This window comes from Chenopodium album, chromosome 2, assembly GCF_948465745.1.
Source record: "Chenopodium album chromosome 2, dcCheAlbu1.1, whole genome shotgun sequence".
NCBI lineage: Eukaryota > Viridiplantae > Streptophyta > Magnoliopsida > Caryophyllales > Amaranthaceae > Chenopodium > Chenopodium album.
Window position 1 is genome coordinate 5,741,690 of NC_137835.1, and position 22,361 is coordinate 5,764,050.

General features: G+C 33.0%; 2 protein-coding genes across 3 annotated transcripts; one reads left to right on the forward strand and one right to left on the reverse strand.

The window, feature by feature from the left end:
- Positions 1-3,152: 3,152 nt before the first annotated feature.
- On the reverse strand, positions 3,153-4,767 carry LOC145567294 (uncharacterized). Its single transcript, XM_081626556.1, has 3 exons — positions 4,416-4,767; positions 3,850-4,107; positions 3,153-3,406 (listed from the first exon to the last, which is right to left on the reverse strand). Exons 1-3 carry the CDS (start codon positions 4,765-4,767, stop codon positions 3,153-3,155), a joined length of 864 nt encoding a protein of 287 aa, XP_081482682.1.
- A 9,583-nt stretch (positions 4,768-14,350) lies between these two features.
- Positions 14,351-22,077, forward strand: LOC145594186 (lysine-specific demethylase JMJ13-like). 2 transcript variants are annotated; one of them, XM_081650526.1, is made up of 12 exons: positions 14,351-14,812; positions 16,405-16,792; positions 16,944-17,100; positions 17,197-17,416; positions 18,109-18,162; positions 18,258-18,337; positions 18,442-18,719; positions 19,409-19,804; positions 19,888-20,279; positions 20,383-20,404; positions 20,438-20,595; positions 21,169-22,077. In XM_081650526.1, exons 1-12 carry the CDS (start codon positions 14,810-14,812, stop codon positions 21,511-21,513), a joined length of 2,493 nt encoding a protein of 830 aa, XP_081506652.1. In that variant the 5' UTR covers positions 14,351-14,809; the 3' UTR covers positions 21,514-22,077. The 2 variants fall into 2 exon arrangements, with proteins under 2 accessions (XP_081506652.1, XP_081506649.1); XM_081650523.1 differs by having other exon boundaries at positions 20,383-20,595.
- The last annotated feature ends 284 nt before the right edge of the window (positions 22,078-22,361 follow it).

Here is a 22,361-nt window from a genome sequence, read left to right on the forward strand (position 1 = left end):
AACCAGTCCTTATCTTATGTGCAACAAGTTGATTGTATGTAGAGGTTTAAAGTTAGACTCAAGTTTGTTAGTTTATGTAGTCATATCTTACAACGTTACAAGTGTCTCACTGTCACAATTAGAAGAAGTTTGACTTCATATAACATGTTAATGCCCAAGACTAAGACTATCTTCTATTCTTCTATATGTGTCTAACGATCACAATTATAAATTTGAGTTCGATATTGTTGAGCCATGAGTAAACTCACATGCGAATGGTGTGTTTTCGCACATTAATTGAGTGTATAGGTGAGAGTTTGTATCGGATGTGTATCTCACATTGAAGAAAGTAGATAATTGTGTCCACTTTATAAGGCTAAGGGGCTACTCCCCTCATTGCCATATGATTTTGAGTTGGAACCTCGTTGGTCGTATAAAGTGGACATTTGTGATGGGTATGGTCCAGACCCGTTTATCACATATGACCAGTACCAACAATAGAATCTAGCAAATTATTACATCCACAACCAAAAGAAATAGATGCAAATGGAAATTAACTAGGGAATGAACAACGTAACACAGAATCATAGAACTACTTGTTAAACAGACCAACTTACTAATTCCGTTACATATTATTTGCAACAATTTGTCATAAAGTAGAGAGGAAAAATGTCTAATCGTTGCAAATAATATGTAACGGAGGTAATATTAACTTAACACCCTGTTTGACAAAAAAGACTAGCAATAGTATCACCATCCACGAGCTTATTCTCCTCCACTGTTTTTGAAGGTGAGAGTCTACGACCACCGCAAATAAATATCATAGATTCACGTCCCAACTCTGCCTTTGACGGTACCAATCTATTCATAATCTCAACTACTCGAGTCTTTGGAGTCACCCTGAACATCGTAACATTGCCCGATACACACTCTACTCTAAGAGTAAGATGTGGGCGAATCATGCTCAATGAAGAACCTGAACAAATAAATAAAAAAACAAGGGAGTATAATAATTAAGGATCCTAATTAATCTGATTGTACAATAATTGAACTTATCGCGAGTTAATTGAACTTACTCATCGTGTCGAAATTAAAGGCATCAATGATATCACCATCTTCCATACTTAGTTCATTGGCTATATGATTCCCATCCAATATTAAACCATTGTAAACAAAGCATAGGGAGCCCTGTTCTTGAGATCCACCACTTGAAAAATATCGCGTAAGCTGAGGCAGTATAGTAGCATTGCGTTTCACTCTAAGAAACGCGTCTCTCTCCTTGTGCACCCGGATGCATATATAAACACTATGCTCATCACGATAACGTGATGAACCTCCTTAAACATACAAAAAGTCAATAATATAACTGAAGAAAATTGAAAGCAAAGCAAATGAGAGAAAATCATCAAGAATAATTAATATAAGTGAAGTTACACAATACAATCAACAATAAGTAATATAAGCAAATATGAAATTTAAGTGAAGAAAGAAGCAAACCTTGATCATAAATAGAAAAGGCGTATGTAACATCATCTTGAAGCATGCCAAGTTGGTGAGGAGTATCCGTTTCCCTCAACTTTGTACCGTTGAACTCGAATCGGGTGGTTTGATAATCCAAACCCAATTTCTGACAATAACACATCATCAACCATCGAAGTGGTATGTCAATCTCGATCAGCAACGTATCCCCTTTTTCTTTCTGATCATCACTTTTCGAATTTGACAATTTCACCACCTTCACCCCTATTTTCTTGGTTTCTTCTTTGTGTTTTGCTGAACATTCCTTCTGTTCTTCTTCTGAGGTAATATCAATCGGAACATCTGGCCTGTAACGCCGTTTCATTGTTGTCTGCCAAGGCTTAAACAAGCAATTCCATACATTATGCATAAACTCTCTCCATTTCGTAACAATGTTACAATCATCTTATCACACTTGCTAATACAAAAATTAATACGAAGTATATGTTATTGTGTATATAAACATGATATTACATTAGTATGCGAAAAATTGACCAAGGTCTTTATATGAACCACAATTAATGATTATCAAAATAAATTTGTAAATAGCTGTAAACATTCAACTGTAAACTTAACTACGGAACTTGCCTTGGAAGGAGAAATTCATACTCCGTAACTGTTGATTATAATAAGAACTTAATTATGTATATGTAGATCCAACTCATAAATTTAATTTATAATTAGGAATTGAATTATTTAAACTAATATATACATGTACATTCAGTCATTTAATTATGTATATGTAGATCCAAATCATAAATTTAATTTATAATTAGGAATTGAATTATATAAACTAATACATGTACATTCATTCATTCACCGTGTAGAGCTAATTGAACACTTAATTACAAATCATACGACATGCAGAATGCAGATATACAATAGAAGAGAGAGAAAGAGAGAAAACGGAAGTTACCTCAATAACACAAAATTAACTGAGGAAGAGAGAAAGGAAAACTGAAGGAAGGAGGAGAAAGTGGAGAACGAGAGTAGTTAGGGTTTTCAAAATATTTATCTCTATTAAACATTTTTCTCTTTGAAATTTGGTAGAATTTGGTGATGGAAATGTGAAATAAAGTTTAGGGAGCGTTTTTAAAGAGAAAAATCAATTAAAAGGATCAGTGTTAGGTGAGGCCTACAAGCAGAAAATCCACTGAATTTTTAAAATGGGCGGTAATATGAGCATTTATTTAATTTAAGGGTGATAATTTAAAATAAAAAATTAAACGAATGGTTAGTTCGAAAATGGTTACATTTTTGGGTGGTAATTTAAAAATTAACCTTATTTTTATACCAATTTGCAATTATTATATACTTGTATTTTTGTATACCAAATTGTTTATGCCTTCAATTTTTGTAAAGCCAATTTGGGTGAAGTCGTCTGATTGCTATCCAACCTATACCTTTTAAAATCATCATACTACCTTTGTATGGAGTATCACAATATAAGTACATTTTATCTTTTTTACCTTTGTTAAAACACAAATTTGACCATTCATTTTGCAAATCCATCATTAAATTATAAATGTAAAAATTATACTTGTATTATAATTCTTATACAAAAGAAAATGTACTCAAAGTTATTAAATAAATAGTGTAAAAAAATCAAAACCAATATCAATGGTTGTAGATGTAAAGCTCACTCCATTGCAAAATCAACCTATAATATAGGCATAGATTTCGTCACCATCATCCAGTCGTTCTTCCGCCACTGTCTTTGAGCCTGTAAGTCTGCGGCCCTCGTGGAAGAAAGCAACATTATCCAATTGCAGTCCTTCAAATTTACAGTATCTATCCATCAGCCGATTCAGACGAGCACTCCAATTCAGAGCGAATTGAACGTCCTTGTTAGTCTCATTATTTATCACCGTAAGAGTAAGCCGTGATGTAACTATGCTCAGTGAAGAACCTGAACAAGAAAATGCAAACTTAATTATATCTCTATATGACCTAATCTTCGAGAAATGGTATGAGAAGCAATCCATTAATTATGGATTTAATTCATCCAGTAAAATTGGGGAATTTCCCTGTTTCTCATATTGAGAAACGAAATTTGTTTCTCATAAAGGCATTTTCGTGAATAAATCAACAACTTTTTCATTATTGTGGGCTTCACAATTGAATAAAGTTGTTGATTTTATTTACGAAAATGTCATGTGAGATTCAAATTTTGTTTCTCACTATGAGAAGTTGAGACATGCCCGTAAAATGGATATCACAGCATAACTTTGTACACAAAGTTACACTCGTTACATGTTTAGCAATAGAGGATTTTAGTGTCGTATAAAATAATTTCAATTCCAAAAATTAGACAAGTACAAAGTACGGAGTATAATAAAGCAAGATACTTACTGCTGTAATCAAAATCAAAGGCATCAATGACATCACCATCCTCAATATCTAGTTCATCAGCAGTCACTTTCTGATTTAACCTCGACCCGTCAAAGACAAAGCTCAAAGACGACCCTTGTTTTTGAGGTCCAGCATCTAAGAAGCCGCGAATAAGTTGAGGCAGTAATGGTGAACCACGTCTCACTCTAACAAATTTATCTTGCTCTTTGTACATCCGGATGCATACCGTTGCATAATTGACAGAGCTACGACCACCATCTTAAACCCAACAATAAAATAAAATAAAAACACACACAATATGAAAAAATCATTATACGACCCAATAAATATTAATCTATGGTATGCACTCCAATTTGAGGAGTTTAAGCATATGGAAGAACATTGAACATTATAATACAATACAAACCCTAAATTTAGGTATTAAAAAAAAAAAAAAAAAATCAAATTTTGCTTTTGGTTTGATTCATCTACGAAACCCTAAAACCATTACAAAATTAGGAAAAAAAACCCAATTCTAATCAAAGAACAAACGCAAAATATAAAACAATTTTTTAAAAAAAACTTACATATAAAATGATAAGCGTGAATGAGATCACAAGGAAGCATGGAAAGTAAAAGAGGAGTATCAGTTTCTCTAAGACGAGCACCCTTAAATTCGAAACGAGTGGTGCAATACTTAACACCAATTTTATCACAATACTTAATCATAAGCCATCTTAAAGGCATATCATTGTTAATACTCAAGTATAATTCTTCCACTTTCAATTCCCTTTCCTTTTCCTTTTGATGTTCTCCATCTTCTTCTTCGCCATCGCTATCGCTGCCATTAACCCACTTCACTCTTAGGGTTATTTTCTGAGTTTCTTCTTTTTCTTCTTCTACATTCCGTAAAATTGCTCCTGATTCCGCACTCCCCATTTTCGATTAAAGATGCTGATTTTCTGTTTCTTTCACGTTCACTTCGCCAAATTTTATTGTTATAGCTGTATTAGAACGAGACCTGGCCCTATTTGCCCTTTTGAATAAATCATCGCATGTTAGGAAACAATAACCTAGTCAATCTCGATTATAAGGAAACAATCCTGACACCTTACTTACGGCTATCTATAACTTTATATGTACCCGAGTTATATTTCTACTTTAATTTAATAATATTTTTACCCTCGTATTTACCTACTTTTAATATAACAAGAACAAGAATTTTCCTAATATTAATAATATATTACGAAATATTATTCATAAAATAGATGGAGGAGTATTTTCCTAATATCAATATGAAAAGTTGTATTTCAAAAAAAAAAAATAAAATTGAGGGTTAGCTCAAGTGGTTAGAGCTTCCCCTCGTATTTCAAAAGACCTTGGGTTTGCGAGGCTCAATTATTTTATATCAGATGGCCTTTTTCAAAGGATCAGCCTAGAGGTGAATAGGTGATCATAGGGTCAGTTCAGCCCAATATTGCAGGCTATTTTATCCAAAAGAAAGACTATTGGGTTGGACTTTCACACCTGACTTGCTATATGTGGACCAATTGTAATTGGGCTTTTTATTATCTGCTCTTGGTAAGCCCATGGCATGACACGCTCAATTAATCGTGTTGTTGTGCAAAAGCCCATAATATCAACCTAAAACAAATGTTCCGTACAAAGCTATAATAAGATATTACTCGTACAGCTATTTATCATATGCGATGATTGGCATTGGCTAAATTATATAATGCGACTAACATCCTCTATATTATATGCTACGTAATGATAATGAAGTTTTCACTGTATACTTTCTTGTCAAAAATATGAAACAATTACCTTGTGGAGGTTATAAGTTAACTTTTTGATTGCCAAGAAAACTTGGGCTTGTGTTCAAAGGATAAACACTTGCACAAAGAGTCAAAGATACACTAGCACTAGCACTAGCTTGATGGAGAGAAAAAATGAGGCCTTCCTACATAATATTGGTGTGTAAAAGTGGATTAGCGGGATCTCTATATGATTACGAGAACTGCTTATGGCCTTAGGCGAATGGACTTTGATTAATTGGATCAAATTTCTAATTATGAAATTAACAAGATATTAATGAGCTCTTATAACAATAGGCCCAAATATATCTTCCTTGAGAAGTTGATACACCCAATTGATTATTTAGGTCTGATGTTAGCTGACAACCCTATGTGAGTACTTGTAATTAAGGCAAGTATTGTTTATAAAAATAGTCTTACAACAACTCCAAGTAGGAGCATGTTCTAGAATTAGTAGATGCCTTCCTGAAGTTCAGGTTTGTACCTTTTATATTTAAAAATATTTGACATGAAAGGGTTGTACTTTACATTACTTGAATTAAACAAAGAACAAAAGGCAGCTCCATCTTTTTGTGTCTTGGTCACAAATCTGCAGGGAATCCAATGTGAATCTCAGATGTGCACTTAATTACAAAATATTTCTTATCCATTTTCACTCTATTTCTATCATTAATATCTTCATATGTTACCCAAATTAGTACTACTATTAATTTCTTACTATGGAGTACAAATTACTTTGTATAGTATATAAACTAATCAACAAAATAAGGGTATGTTCACTTCAGCTTAATTTCAGTTCAGTTCAGTTCAACTTTTAATTTCATTTTCTCATAAAATATTCATTTCAGCTTAGGTCAGTTCTAATCAATTTAGCTCAGCTCAGTTTAGTAAATGTGAACAAGCGGCCCTGATTTATTTTTTGAAGTATAGACATTTCTATACTTTGATTTAAAGTAATTTACGCGAACATATAATGTAATCTTTAGATGAACTCATTCAAACTTTGTTATTGATGTAAAGGCGACTATAACTTCCAAACCTAACTAAAGATCAACAATAATTGTGGAAGAAGGTATTACATGCATTCTAGACACATAATAATCCTGAAAAATAATGGTGGTTGAAGATAACATTTATATATATAATCCATAGTCCATACTCCATAGCATTGTATATTTTTTACGTGGTCCAAAAGTTCTCAATCAAGGGATTATTCTTACAAGATAAGGTCAACAATTATATAATCATGGTAGGTAGAGTATAATTGATTCAACTCTTGATTAAGATACTCTCTTACTTAACGTAATGTAATTGCATCTTTTTAATTGGCCCCACTAGAAAAATTTTATAAGGGACACTTGTAAACTTAATTAGCTTGGTTCTTAATTACGAGTATAAAATTAATCTGTGTTTATTAATGGAAGTTTCCATGATATTTTATACTTAGCTGACTTGGCTGACCATCATGTAAAAGACTTGGAAAAGTATAAGAAGACAAAATATACACCAAATATATTGTTAAATTTATGTAATTTTTTTCTAAGAGGAAATAGAGAGGATAATGAGAGGAATCTTCAAATACGAGTACTAATAATAATAATCCTAGTATATTTATCATGGGAAAGTTGAAATAAAATGGAATTCTACTGTCGAAGATTTTGACTCGTTCAAATGGTGATCATATTATTTATTGGACAGTAGTACTCTTTTTTGGCATTGAAGTCAATTTTTTGTTTCAGGCCTACTAACATCACTATCAAAAGATGTGTTTCTTAGTCAAAGATGAATTTTGAGGAAATTTTAGTTCTTGATTTAGGTTCCTTTTTGGGAACATGGTTGTGTTGTTGTGGATTTATGGCTTTTAGTGTTTCTTATCAAAAATTAAGTATCCTTAAAAAAAATATATATATACTCACTACGTATATGTTTGTGTTAAAGGAACACTGTAGTGTAGTTGACATAAATAAAAATACAAACTAAAAGGAAAAAAAAAAAAAAAAAAAGTTAATAAAAGTTAAGTGTTTACAGCTTGTTAAACCTGCTCATATTCATGATTTATTTTCTCTCTCCAATACTCTTATTTTTAAGAAAAATAAATTCAATTTTGTAACTTTCACCTCCTTTGATGATTTCATTTTTTTATTAAATACATAAAAGAGTGGGTCAAACTCATTATATTAGAAGTATAAGGGAAAAGATAATAGAATCTCCACTAAAAAAAAAAAAAAAAAAAAAAAAAAAAAAAAAAAAAACTGTTTTGGGATTCAATCCCACTTTAAATTGTCACGTATATCTATTGTCAATAGATTAAACCGTATTTGATGGTTATAGAAACATGTTGAAAGTAGCCCTTTTAGAGATATGAATAAATAGTATTAGATCATATCAAGATTTTAGTTTTAATGTTGTTATATCATCATCGTGTTATATGTTGCTCTCACCACACACAAACAAGCGACACAACGAAAAAAAGTTAAAAGGTAAAAATTGTATTCGTCATACTAATTATAGAATTATGGACAAAAGAAGAAACGTACTCTACCAAATATATTCCAAGTCTATATATACCAACTTAACTCAACCATCATTAGAATTAGATTCATCATTCATTAGATATTTAGATTCATAAGTACATGACCACTCTTAATTGGTTACGTAAATGCAATGAATACTTTCACAAAACGTAATATATTATTGGTTGAATTTGGTACAATTTCCACGTGTCAATTTATAGAACAATAGAAATACCTATCGAAAGGTACAAAGTATGATCTTCTACTTGTATATCAATAGTGAAAAGTGAGGGCACGTTGGATTATTTAATTGCGGCTTTCATTTTCGGCAAACATGGCAATATAATAGCGGCCTAACATTATTCACTTATAATTATTCAATTTTCAACTCAAATTCTTCGAATTATATTGAATAATGTGGATGGTTTGTGATGTGTGAACTAATAATATTTTTCTCACTTTTTCAGGTTCACACAGTATAAACTTTATTTATGCCCCACAAAAAGGCTATTTATAAAGTGTTATTGCCTTTATTTTAGAATTAAGTCAGTATTTTTCTTCTCTTTTAGACAACAAAAGCAGGGATATGCTGACGTGGATGTGAAAAAAAGATGCACTAAAAATTGAGCATAGGATATCAAAATCAGCAACTCTTTACTTTAGTTTATTTATTTATTATGCGAATGAGGTGACAAATGTTATGCTGTCTGAAAAATTAAAAATAAAAACTGACAAATGTTATGGCTTCCACGTATTGTTGGAAGCATATGGAATTCTCTAGATAAGTACGAGTACAAGATAGAAGTTATAGACCCCAATCACCCCATCATCTATAAGAATCAAGTCTAAAGAGAGATCAGTGAATTTTGTACAATGGTTACTGTGTATGTCACTTGGCAATATACTCCCCTACTCGTGAATATTTGCAACTATTTAATTGTCACGGGGTCAAACTATTAATGTACAAATTCGACCTTAAATATATGCAATTAGGTGTTGATAAAATTATGAAAATCCGATTATATTATGCAATTTGAAAGTAGAAAATTTATTTTTTTTCCTTTTAAAGGTAAATAAGGATAGGATGTTGTATTAGAATTGAATCTCGCTCAGTCAATGGCGGATCTAGGTAAGGCTATTTGGCTATGTTTGCATAATTATTCATTAAATAACCCTTTAAACTTAACATTTTAGATATGCCAATGCGCTCAGTACCAATCAATTCAACTCAAATTAGAAATTATAGTCCCTAGAAATCTAATTGTTTAATTAAGTGGCTGGAACTTAAGAAAGATAATGGAGTTTATTTGGGTGTGCTTTTACACCTTCATATATAGTAGCTAGCATGTTTTGTACTGTAGCACTAATTTACCTTTTTTTTTTTTGTTAAATGCACGTAGGGCCTTTTCATATTTATTAAACTGAGCTGAATCGAATAGAGCTAAAATGAATATTTTATCAGAGAAAAAAAATTAAGAGCTGAATTAAACTAAACTGATTTAAGCTGAACTGAATTAAAATAAATCTAAAGTGAACAGGCCCTACTGTCAACACAATGGTAGAAAACAACAATTAGAAGACGAAATAATGAAAGTACTCTTTGATTAATAATGTTTAATGATTTATGATCATATTCTACACATATACAGTATGAGTGTATGACTTGCGGCTGCATAGTTAGGAGCCACTAGTTTTGCAGTACTAGTGTACTACGTATTTGAATTTGTGATTCGTTAACAATATTTAACTAAGTGCGAAACGATACTGATCACAGTCCACGTGATTTTTTGTTTTGGTTTTCATAATATGAACGTAATTAATTCATAAAGGTCTGTTTTAGAAATACGAGTACATAGAAGAGCTAGAGGAAGGGAAAAGCAAATTAAATACAATTAACACTTTGAATAAAAACCCAACATTTTGACTTCAATTTTGACATTTTTTGAGACATAGACCCCTGCATTGGCGGCGAATGAGGAATGACCCATTCTTTTTACTTCCATCCTTTTTCAAATGGGTTTGCTTTTATTTTATTTTTTTTAGTTATTCATCTACTTTGCTTTGAATTTGCAAAACATAGATGACAATAAATAGCATGTCCTACTATACCTACAAAACCGTCTAAACAAAACCCTGAAGGTAAGTGTTTTATTTATACTCAAACTATTACAATTTAATAAAATTTCTCAGGAGGTACAAATTTTAAATTAAGATGTTATATCAAGATCAAAGGATCAATTTCGCTAGCCGTGACACATTAAACTGGTAAAAAAAAAAAAAAACGAAAATGCATATAATAAGCGTGAAGGTAAATTAATAATTTATTTATTTGTTATTGAAATACTATACAAGGTACAGAGTAAAAAAAAATGAGTCTAATTGATGAGGTAAATAGAATAAACGGAATGAATTTTTTTTTTAATAAAAATGTACTCCCTCCGTTTTTAATTACATGCTCCATTTCTCTTTGGCACGTATGTCGATGTTACTCTTTGATCAATTATATTTTTAATTATCAATTACTATAAATTCTACTGAGTAACAATTAAAAATTAATAATCTATTCATTGAGACGATTCCAACAAGTACTCACAAGACTATATATTTTCATATGTATAAGTTACAAACATTAGTCAAAGTAGGACAAATGAATAGTGCAAAAAATAGATATACATCAAGTATTTAAAAACGGATGAAATACTTGTATATGGGTACAACCGTACAAGTAATCCTCCTATTTCAAGTAATTGAAGATTATATTGTGAAACGAATTATATGATGAAAGGAGTATGTTGTATGGAGTATATAGAAGGGTGTTAAATGAGATGTAGGATGTACAGCGCATGACACCCTAATCCCGTGGCTAGACAGAGGGATACGTATGCGGCGATGCTTCCTGGATCATGAATCCTATTCTTTGTTTGCGGAAATTGGGAATGAATGAATAAGTGGCGTACATACTCAAAGATGAAAGACCTATTCTACGCTATCAAACCCCCCACATTTACGACCACGTCTATGGTCAGAAACACACGTATCAAAAGTTGTTAGCTTTTATGTTTATGTTTTTCTCATTAATGCTTTCTTTGCTGTTTTACCAATCTCAATCTGCATGGGTATACATCATTTACCAACTTCTCTCATCTTCATGCTTCCAAACTTCCAATTCTTCACTTTCATTCACAATGTTCTAGAACCAAAGTAATTTACACTTCGTTGGGTTGCTCACTTGTTCTGTTACTAATTAATTTATCGCAACGTTTAGTTTGACATGTAAATTATTTAGAAAAATTATTGTTTGAGCTATCAAAGTAATTTTACAGTAATAAGGTTATTTTTATGTACCGTAAAATTAAAGAACATAAGAGGAGAAAATATAAGAAGATCAAATAATAGGGAACTTTTCCATATTAGAACTAAAAAACGTTACCGTTATCTATAATTAGTTGGATAAATTAGGGGTACAGATGTGCAATAGTGTAAGCACAAAGTCAAATTAAAGCTAAGGGCATGTTCTATTTAGCTTAATTTCAGTTTAGTTCAGCTCCAATCAGTTCACTTCAATTAATTCCTAATTTAATTTCCCTCTCTTATAAACAATTCATTTCAACTCCAATAAGGGTCTGTCCTGTTCAGCTTAAATTCAGTTCAATTTAGCTCCAATCGATTTTGTTCAGTTCAGTTCCTAATTTCCTTTAATTGTCTCATAAACTATTCATTTCAGCTCTATTCACTTCATTTGTTTTCATTAAATTGGAACAGACCCTGAATAGGCCCTAATTACAAAAAATCAAATATTAACAAATTCAGTAACATAACCCAATTAATGTTAGTATATCTATTTAGAATTCAGTCATCAATTCCCTATTAAATCCCATTAATATAGATGGAATCTTTAAAGTACATTTGTATCCAACATTGGTAGACAATGCAAATCTCCGCTGGTCAAATAGAAGATGAAAATAAAAAGTACACTCACTCAATCACATCAATTAAATTACTTTTTATTTTCCCTAACTTTTCCGCCTTTTACTGATTTTAACATTAACATTAGTTTTCCCATCAAAATCTTGATACGTGCATTGTTTGTTTGGTAATTCTACCTTGAATATTGAGAAATCCAAAATAGCGGTAGCAAGTAATGTTGATGCTGACATGAGTTTAAACTGTGATACTTTGTACTCTGTATTATAGAAATCAACTTATTTGACCAAGTAAATATAATATTCTCCCCCTAAAAAAAAAAAAGCAAATATAATATTCTATGGATTGTATATAATAATGAAGATAAGTATGATTAGACTAAATATGATTATTGTCTACCTATCTTATTTTAAAATAATTTTACTACTAAAACTAATGACGGAAAGAATTAATAGTCAATGAAGAAGATAGAAGAAAAGTGGAAGAATTGAAATGGTCAATCAAACATGTGATCAATAAATGTTTCACTGTGTGCCTCACATTTCAAGCATTACTCCATTATTGAAATAATTTGATTAGTTGTGATAATCATTGTTTGAGGACATAATTATCACCTATGTTGGTATTATTATAAGTTAATTTGATTTTAAAATACATACTTGGTATATTATTAAATTATAATTCCACCTCTCTTATTTACCTGATCCATACTATTTGCATAGGAACAAAGAAGAGAGGTCCAAAAACAGGAATGACTACTATTGGTCTAACCCAAAAGAATACCAAAAAAAATAAAAAAAAAATAAAAAAAAATAAAAAATAATAATAATAAAATAAAAAAAATTAAAATGATACACATGCAACCAAATAAGGACACCTCAAAGTGAGATTTAGGACAAAGTAAAATGAGACAATCAAAATTGGTATGATAATGATAAATGTTGAACATTTTATGCTGATGTGAAAAGAATAAATCAAATACTTGTAATTGAATTGCAATGTATTAGCATGGTTTTGCATGATAGTAGCTTGCCAACCTTTCACAATGCTTTGTAATAAATAAAAAAAGTTTTCATACAACTGCATATACAATTGTGGGCCAAAGTTTTGCCATTGTTAGTTGAAGATTTGGTTGGAAAAACAGTTGCATGAAAGGTAAATTGGTAACCTAGTTAGTTTTAAGAAAAACAAATCAATGTATTCATGCATAGTAGGTTAACATGTGAACATCATAACGTATTAGGAGAAAAACAATTTATAGTGTTCTTAATCAAAGTGGTTAATCAATGTTTTGCATGTATAATGGTTGTTGGCGTAATTCAAATTAAGGGAAATAGTGTGTGCATGAAGCAAGAGTTTATCGTCCGGATTCATTGTTATAATTAAGGAGTACAAAGTATGCGTTTACAAACGTGTCTAAATAAAATGTGTAATCTAATATGAAACAGAGGCGGTATATATTGCACAATAATAGCAAGTGACATCTCAATACAAATTTAATATAGTTAAAATCATCAATAAGGATTTTGAAAAACCGTTGATATTTTACGAAAGGAAACATAAATCAAATTATAACTAGAATAAGTTTTGATAGATATTGATAAATTAGATAAGTTTAGATAAATAAAAATCAGGTGATTGAATTAAACACATCTTTATATGAACATAAGAAAATTAATAAAATGTAAAAAGATCGAGAACACGTAACATACAAAGTTTTGATTAATGTTACCTAATACATAGTATTACTATAGCTATAGCCTATAGTCATGTACGAAATTGACTTAATGAGATAAATACAGTACATAATACGAGATGCGAAAGTACAGAGCATGAGTATAATACTAATACGTAGTAAAAGAGGGTTACATATATCATTATTTGTAATTATCCTTGCATGACTCTCTCATACGCAATGGAAAAGTAAAAAACCGTCCAAACTACCGAAAACATACAAATACTCAAAGGGCAATATAGTCATTTAAAGGAGTAGTAGTTTACAAAACAAGGGGAAGAGAAGAGAGATGAAACGCGTTTCAAGGGGTCGGCAAATGGGTTCGGTTTAACCACCTAACAACCACCCACTTTCCCTTTCATTTTAATTTTCCATTTTCCTTTTTCTTATTTTTGCATTTCCATAATTAAATCGTGATTAACCCCTTTAATTCGTAAAAAAGGAAACTAATCCCGTATTATACCTCCATTAAAGGCAAACGAATATAAAACTATAAATTTTCTTCTCTCTCCTCTTTTCCGGTTTCCTAAGCCTTTTCCCTTCTTCCCTCCTATTCATTCATTCATTCCCACTCTTTTTTCTCTCTCCTCTTTTCCTATCTTCTCTCCCTTTTCTCTCTCCTCCACCGGTTAACTCCCGTTTCCCGGTTTCCGGCCATTTTTTCTCACCGGAATTTTTTTCCGGTGATCATTCTCTCTTTTTTCTTCGTAATCTTCTCCACTTTTTTTTCTTCTCTATTCTTAATTTTTTTTACAAAAAAGGAAATTATAAAGTTTCGGATCTTCGTGAAATTTGCATGAATTTCTTGAGTTTTATGGTGGTTGAGTAGAATGTGGGTGACGATGAAGGCTCTGTTTTAGAGGAATGTGGAGATCGTGATCTAGGGTTTGGTGTAATTTCGCTTTTCTTCTTTATTTTTTATTTTCCTTTAAAATTCAATTTGTTTTCCGGTGGAGAAGAAGACGGAGATTAACGGCGGAAAACCGCGGAATGAGATGGTACTGTTTCTTTGAATTTTTTCCGTTAATGTAATTTTTGATTTTATTATTTTTTTTTTTAAATTTTTTTTTTTTTGGGGTGCATTATCATAGAAGGTAATTTAGATCTTAATTTAATGTTTTATGAAATGATATAATCATTGATATGCTATTTAAGAAGAAATTTAGTGCAAAATTTGTTTCTATTGATGGATGTACTTTGATTATGTCATATTTTTTTGAATCGGAAAAAGGCGTAGATTGACTTTGAAGACTTAGGTTGAATTTTACTGGTATAAAAATGGTTTCTATTTTTAGTGGCTGCCCAAATTTGTTTTGCATGAAGTTTGGTCAAACCTTTTAATTCAACATAAAAAGGACCTTTTATTTTTGTTATGAAATTGACTTGTGTGGTTTTGAATTGGTGGGTTCCAATTATGTGGAAATTCATAGATTTGTTCAATTATTAGGAAGTTTGGTTGACTCTGTTTGAATCGGTAATTGTTCCTCAACTTTTACAGTCACTTTTATGAGTTTTAGTGCTGGCATGTCACATGAAAACGGAGTGAGTTTATTACGGATGTTTAATGCTATATTCAATGCTTCGTGTGGTGGTGTTGGTGGTGGTTTTGGTTTGTACGATTTACTCGTTTTCGGGTTTGAAGGATAAGGGGGTGGGATAGAGGGATTTTACTTATTTTTTCTTGGAGGGTGGTGTGGTGGTGTTGCTTTGTGCTATTTACTCGTTGCGATTTTGAAGGAGGGTAGGCAATCAAGGCACAGGGTTGAGGGGTTCTACTTATTGGTTCTTGGAGGGTGGTGGTGGTAATGCTTTGTACAATTTGCGGTTTTGAAGGATGAAGGGGGGGGGGGGGGGTTGAGCTGTTGAGGGATACTACTAATTGCTTTTGGAGTTGGAATATCGTATTGATTGGAGTCTAATCATGGAATCTTGTGAGGTGGTTATTGGCACTCAGGGAATAGTTTCTCCAGTTCAATTTAAAGATTCTGTGGCTTACAGTTGTAACAATAAGTTTCTTAATAAGGATTATGTGAGTATATCTTTAAGTTATGATGATCAACGGTTTGCCCCATGCTAGTGTTCTTTGATTTTCCTCAAATGCAGAAGCCTATCTCTGTGCCAGTAAAATTTTTTGGTATACATTGTAGTAATCTAGTGCATGGCCTGATAGAAGGCATGGGGCATGTTAGCGTGCTTCTGTTGCTGCCCATGAGATTCATGATATACATCTTATTCTGGTTTTGCCGACTGTTATTTATTATAACTCTACAATCAAAGAATAGTTTTTGAACTTAGGTGTGCCACCATTTGATCCATTTAGACTCAAGCCAACTAGTTGCTGTACGGGTAATTTCGTATTAATCTCCCACATGATAATCTGCCTCGCTGCTATTTTTTTTCAAAAAGTTTGGATTGTGTCTTCCATATTGAATTGGCAAGGTCCAATCATTTATTTATTATATGACCTAAAAGTTTGACTTCTTAGCTTTTTAAAGATAGCTCTGGATCAGTAATTGTGGACTGAATGTTTTGCATACTGTCGATGTGTCTCATCTATATGTCCACTCATGTTATCTTTACTGGTTTCCAGGTGGAAGGGCGGGTCTGTTTGTCGAAAGAGACTAAAAGTAGCTGTTTAGAGATGCTGAAGCAGAAAAGGCTTCAGCGAATCAAGTCAGAAACAGGAAACGGGGGTACCAAGGTTGCTAATATGATTGCTAGAAGTGGAGGTGATGCATTGAGATCTTCAGCATCATGTGGCACTAGAATACATGGTGGTGCAGATTTGTTTAATTGCTCCGGTGCTGCTTCAAATGGAAAGAAGTTTTTTCCAAAGCGCAAGGTGGAGAAGTTTAACATGTCCGATTTAGATTGGATTGATAAAATCCCAGAGTGTCCTGTGTATCGTCCAACAAAGGAAGAATTTGAGGATCCTTTGGTTTATCTAGAAAGAATAGCACCAGAAGCATCTAAATATGGTAACTAGCTATTTCAAATTTGTATGTTATTGGACATGTTTCTTTTCATGGGTATATCTTCTCTATCACCTGATACAATTACAACTATTTGTGATACAAGCATTTCCTATGCATTCTATGATACTAATTGGCTGTAGGTGAATATTTTCAGGTATTTGCAAGATAGTTTCTCCAATAAATGCTTCTGTGCCTGCTGGGGTTGTATTGACAAAGGAGAAAGCGGGTTTTAAGTTTACTACAAGAGTACAACCACTTCGTCTTGCTGAATGGGACACTGATGACAAGGTTACCTTTTTCATGAGTGGAAGGTGATTTTCTATTTCATGACATGATATTAGTCAATAAAGTGGAGGAATTTTCATGTCTGAATACTGATCAACAAATTTTTTTTTTTTTTTTTCCAGAAATTATGCATTTCGTGATTTTGAGAAAATGGCGAACAAGGAATATTTACGGCGATATTGTAGCACTGGATGTCTTCCCGCTTCGTATTTGGAAAAAGAATTTTGGCATGAAATAGCTTGTGGGAAGATGGAAACGGTTGAGTATGCATGTGATGTTGATGGAAGTGCCTTTTCATCCTCCCCCAGTGATGAACTTGGAAAAAGCAAATGGAATTTGAAGGTACTCCAAATTAATGTGTTTTGTGATCGTTTGTGTACTGTATTTTGCCAGTTCTCAGATGGTTAAAATGATAATTGCAATAAAATGTATGGAATAACAATTATAGCTTTTGATAACTGTGCACTCTCTTTAATGACACCAGTGTTAATAATCTGTTGAGGGAAGCAAAGAAGAAGAGAATTATTATTGCTTTAATCTGAACTGTTTTTGGTTTCATGTGTTTGGAACTTGGTTACCCTTTGAAATGCAGTCCATTCCTTAACTGGACTCTCTATATGAAGTAGGAAAGAAGTTTGTATTGCATTGATCAGCCTCCCTACTGGATCAAGGATAAATCCGTGCCATTATGATAAATCATTGCGGGGTGAAAATAGTCTAGAAGTAAACATGCTTGGTAGCTTATGTTTTGCTTTAGTCGATTGTAGTGGGGCATTGATTTCTATTAAGGAAGCAATATAAGAGCAATAAAGATGTCAGATCTCTCTTTTTTTCGCCTTTTTCTCTCTAAATTAAGTTTTAACAGGAATAGGGTGGTCTGGTTGTGGTTTGGAAGCGACTTGTTGGCTATTGTGCAAGAGTATAAATCGTCAATTATGTTACTCTTTCCTATGAGATTTACTTGGTTTATTGTTGTCTGCTAATGTTTCTAAATTGTATCTGTTAAAGTGAAATTGCCTGTTCATCTATTTCAGAAACTCTCTCGGCTTTCCAAATCAGTTTTGCGGCTTCTAGAAGCAGCTATTCCGGTATGCAGAACTACCTACTGTAAATTATGATACCGTGTTTATGTTTTAGTTTTTGGGCCATTTTAATTAGTTGGTTGCCTTATACCATTTTACAGGGAGTGACTGATCCTATGCTTTACATAGGCATGCTTTTTAGTATGTTTGCCTGGCATGTTGAAGATCATTATCTGTACAGGTACATACACTAAATCATTCTGGAACTCTGAAAAATGTATTTTGTAAAATCAAGCTTTATAGTGGAAATTCTTATTTCATTTGCTCCTTGTTTTCTGATGGCAGTATTAACTATCAACATTGTGGGGCTCCTAAAACTTGGTATGGGATACCTGGCAGTGCGGCTTTGCAGTTTGAGAAGGTTGTGCGAGAACATGTATACAATGAAGATATTTTGTCAACTGATGGAGAAGATGGAGCATTTGATGTACTGCTGGGAAAAACAACTCTATTTCCTCCGAGCGTTCTGTTAGAGCATGATGTCCCTGTTTATAGGGCTGTGCAAAAGCCTGGGGAATTTGTAATCACATTTCCTAGGGCATATCATGCTGGGTTTAGCCATGGTATGGTTAATATCTTATTGGGTTGATGTTGCCTGCCTTTATTTTCAGTATTCCCTGGTACATGAAGTGATATACGTGTCTGTATGCAATCATGCATCTCTCATTCCCTATATTAATTTCTGAGTATATAATCATTATTTGTTTTGGTCTTTATCTCCAAATAAGCTTTAGGAAATTGAAATTTGTTTCACCTTGCATGTTTTAATCCTCTTGTTATGCCACGAAAGGTAGGATTTAGGTCTTCAAATTAGTTCATAAATAACATATTGACCACAAGAAATTTCGGAAGAAGGTTTTGCTTATTCACATAGTTGATGAATATAAGCATGCGTTATTTATGAATTTACGCATGAGTTATTTATGAACTAATTTGATAGACTTAATGAAGAAAATCCTATGTAATGCTACAAATACAGTGATATAAAGTTTTGTGGTTGAGTGTGCTTCCCATTAATTTGTTTGTTTTGATGGTCAATCAAAGATGCTTCTGGTGAAGGACACATTGTTTAGTTTTTGAGAAGTTTGCTTTTTTGGCAGCTATAATTTGTGTCAAGTACATTGATCTTGATGTTTCTGCCGACTAGCAAATATCCTCAGTGAATCGCATATATCCCATTTTGTCTGTTTATTTGTACATACATGTGGAACATCTTGATCATCATAATCAATGTTAAGATGTGTGTCTGCAGGTTTTAATTGTGGTGAAGCCGTAAACTTTGCAATTGGAGACTGGTTTCCTTTAGGAGCGGTGGCAAGTCGACGTTATGCGTTTCTCAATAGGGTTCCTCTATTACCCCATGAAGAGCTTCTCTGCAAGGAAGCAATGATTTTGCGTACTAGTCTTAATCCTGAAGATCTCAATTGTGCAGCTTACCATTTGAGCTCTCAACTTTCCATCAAGGCTTCATTTGTACAACTTATGAGATTCCAGCATCGTGCTCGATGGTGTCTAATAAGATCAAAACTTTGCTCAGCTGTTTCTATGGATGCTTATGGCACAGTTTTATGCTGTCAGTGCAAACGTGACTGTTATGCCGCTTTTGTTGGTTGCAGCTGTTTGTCACATTTTGCGTGTCTTCGCCATGGTATGTATAGTGCTTTAAGTTGTTATTTAATGGCCATTAGTTTTGTCACCTTTATAATTGGATGTTATCATAATTTAATGTAGATATGAGTTCGTTCGTTTTCCCTTGCGGTGGTGGCTGTACACTACTTATAAGGAAAGATCTTCCTGAACTGGAAAATGCAGCCAAGAAGTTTGAGCAGGATGAGGGTTTACTGGAAGAGCTTCAACAGGCTTCGGGAAATGATGATTTGCTTTTGCTGTCAACCATGTTTCCTGCTGAAAAGGATGGATATTTCCCATTCTGTGATATTACTAATGAGGTGCATCCAAATGATGATTCCGTAAATGATTCATCACAAATAGATTTTAACTTTGAAGGTGGTCCAATTTCAAATAGTAAAGAAGTTGTTGCCAACTCGTCAGAAACTCCGCTTTCTTGTGCTGCGTCTACCCTCTGCTCTTTCCGGGATAATGATTTTACTCACTCTAACAATGTAAGATTATCTACTTGTCGAGATAGCTGCCCTTTTTTCTGTAAAATATGTAATACTTTCTTTTGACACTGTAGTATAATAATTTTGTGCACTTTGCTTGCAGGTACAGGACTGTATAGATTCAAATTTAATTGATTGCATTGACGATACATCTCACCATTCATGTCAGACTTCTTTATCGAATTTGTCAAACAATGCTGATCACTGCAGTGATGATTCTGATTCAGAGATATTCAGGGTTAAACGGAGATCTACTTTGAAGGTCGGGAGGAAGAGTGTTATTGGTGAGGGCAATTCGGATTATGCAAAACATCAGGTATTACTGATTTTTCCAGTTTGTCTTTGTATTCGAGTATAATTACTTAATTAGTATTCCTCTGACATATCCTATCTCAACATTTATATACTCTATATGGGAAGTTCTTAGATCTGGGTAGACTTTATGGCCATGTGGGTTCATTAACTACCCTGCCAATGTTTGTGAACTTAATTTACAGACTTGATTGAGGTGGTTGTAGACTGATGTAACTCATTGATAGTTTGCCATGGTCCACCCTTTTTTGTACATCATTTGGGCTTATGGAACTCTAATTTAACCACGCACAAAGCTACTTTTTTTTTTTTTACTCTGTTTAAATATTGGATCTTGCAAATAGGTGATTGGGATCAATAAAGGGGTTAGGCGATTTCGTTTTGGGATATGTATTTCCGTTGCATATATATTGTTGGATAATTTATTGGGAAAATCTGTTTTGTTTGTGACATAGTTGTATGCTTATATGCGATGGATTAGTTTGTATGCTTGTTATCTGGCTTTTACATGTTGAACTATGTTATCGACTGTTCTGGGAAAGCAAATATGACATTGTTGTATCATGTATACTTTCAGGGGCTTAAAAGGTTGAAGAAGTTTCAGCCGGAAGGAAGAGTTGAGGAGATAGATCCCGGTAATTACTGTGAGTTTAAAAGGAAAAGTGATATTCACTCAAAGGATGGCAAGGTCATTGTTATGAGGGATGGTCCTCATAAAGGATCTATAGTTCCCATTTCTATCAAAGTAAAAAGGACGCCTGGTGATGGACCAAGTATCAGACACAGAGATCATCCCTCGAGTGGCAGATTCCAACAGAACATTGGAAAGATAACAAGAGAACCGCATCCCTTAGATATAGGTCCAAAGCGTCTTAAAGTGAAAGGCCCTTCATTTCTTGGGTCGGAGAGCAGGTTAGATTGATTAATTATTAAACATAAAAAAAGACGACAATTTAGTTAGTCCACTCTCCGGGCAACCACCAGGAGGGGTCTGACTTTGCTAACTCTGATTTTTCTTTTAACGCGGGGGTCCTAACTACATTGAAAAGTACTACAGAAAATTGATTTTTGGAAGCAGCAGAGGAATTTAACTATGGCTAGAAGATTTGAAATTCTTTTGTGCAGGCCTTAAATTGGGGCGTGTCGCACCAGTTATTCTTAGGGGTTCTTAAGCTGGAGTGTTTTTCTGTCTTTGGCGGGAGAACCTTTCTTCATCTGGGGGAACATAGAAAGTGGTTTACTGTACATCTTTTTTATTTTTTCCAACCTTTTTTAACCAATTCTTGTGAAGACAATGGGCTATTTCCAGAATCTTCATGTTTTTAGGGTTTTTCTTTTTTTCTTCGTTAACATTAGTCTGCTGCTTCCCTTAAGGTAGGGTTCTTTAAATTCTTTTTGTAGTTACAGCTGATTAAACGTTGTAATCTTCTGACTACATTAATAAAATTCTATAGAAAAGCTCTCCTTTTCCTGTTATTTTTTTGCAGTTTCTTTTCCTCTTTGATACTCGTATATAGAGAAATGGATGTGTTTTATGCAGTTTTTGGATATACTTCGGATGATATTACTCAATGGCATTGTACTGTTTTTGCAATAGGAATTTTTTAACACAGGTCCTCTATGTTGAAATATTTTATACACACCTGGATGTACCGTGCACCCCCAACTACTATAAAGTTTGTTTTTGCTCTTCATTTGATGATTAAATGAAAAACAACCATTGGAAGCTCATGGGTGTACAGTACATCTAGGTGTATATAACAGTCTCTC

Excerpts from the sequence above, each read along its gene's own strand:
- LOC145567294 (XM_081626556.1), bottom strand. The coding sequence starts at position 4,767 with ATGGGGAGTGCGGAATCAGGAGCAATTTTACGGAATGTAGAAGAAGAA. Across the intron at positions 4,108-4,415 it reads TCACGCTTATCATTTTATAT|ATGGTGGTCGTAGCTCTGTC; the intron begins GTAAGTTTTTTT and ends GTTGGGTTTAAG. Across the intron at positions 3,407-3,849 it reads CTTTGATTTTGATTACAGCA|GTTCTTCACTGAGCATAGTT; the intron begins GTAAGTATCTTG and ends TTTCTTGTTCAG.
- LOC145594186 (XM_081650523.1), top strand. Across the intron at positions 19,805-19,887 it reads TTTTGCGTGTCTTCGCCATG|ATATGAGTTCGTTCGTTTTC; the intron begins GTATGTATAGTG and ends AATTTAATGTAG. Across the intron at positions 20,596-21,168 it reads CGGATTATGCAAAACATCAG|GGGCTTAAAAGGTTGAAGAA; the intron begins GTATTACTGATT and ends GTATACTTTCAG.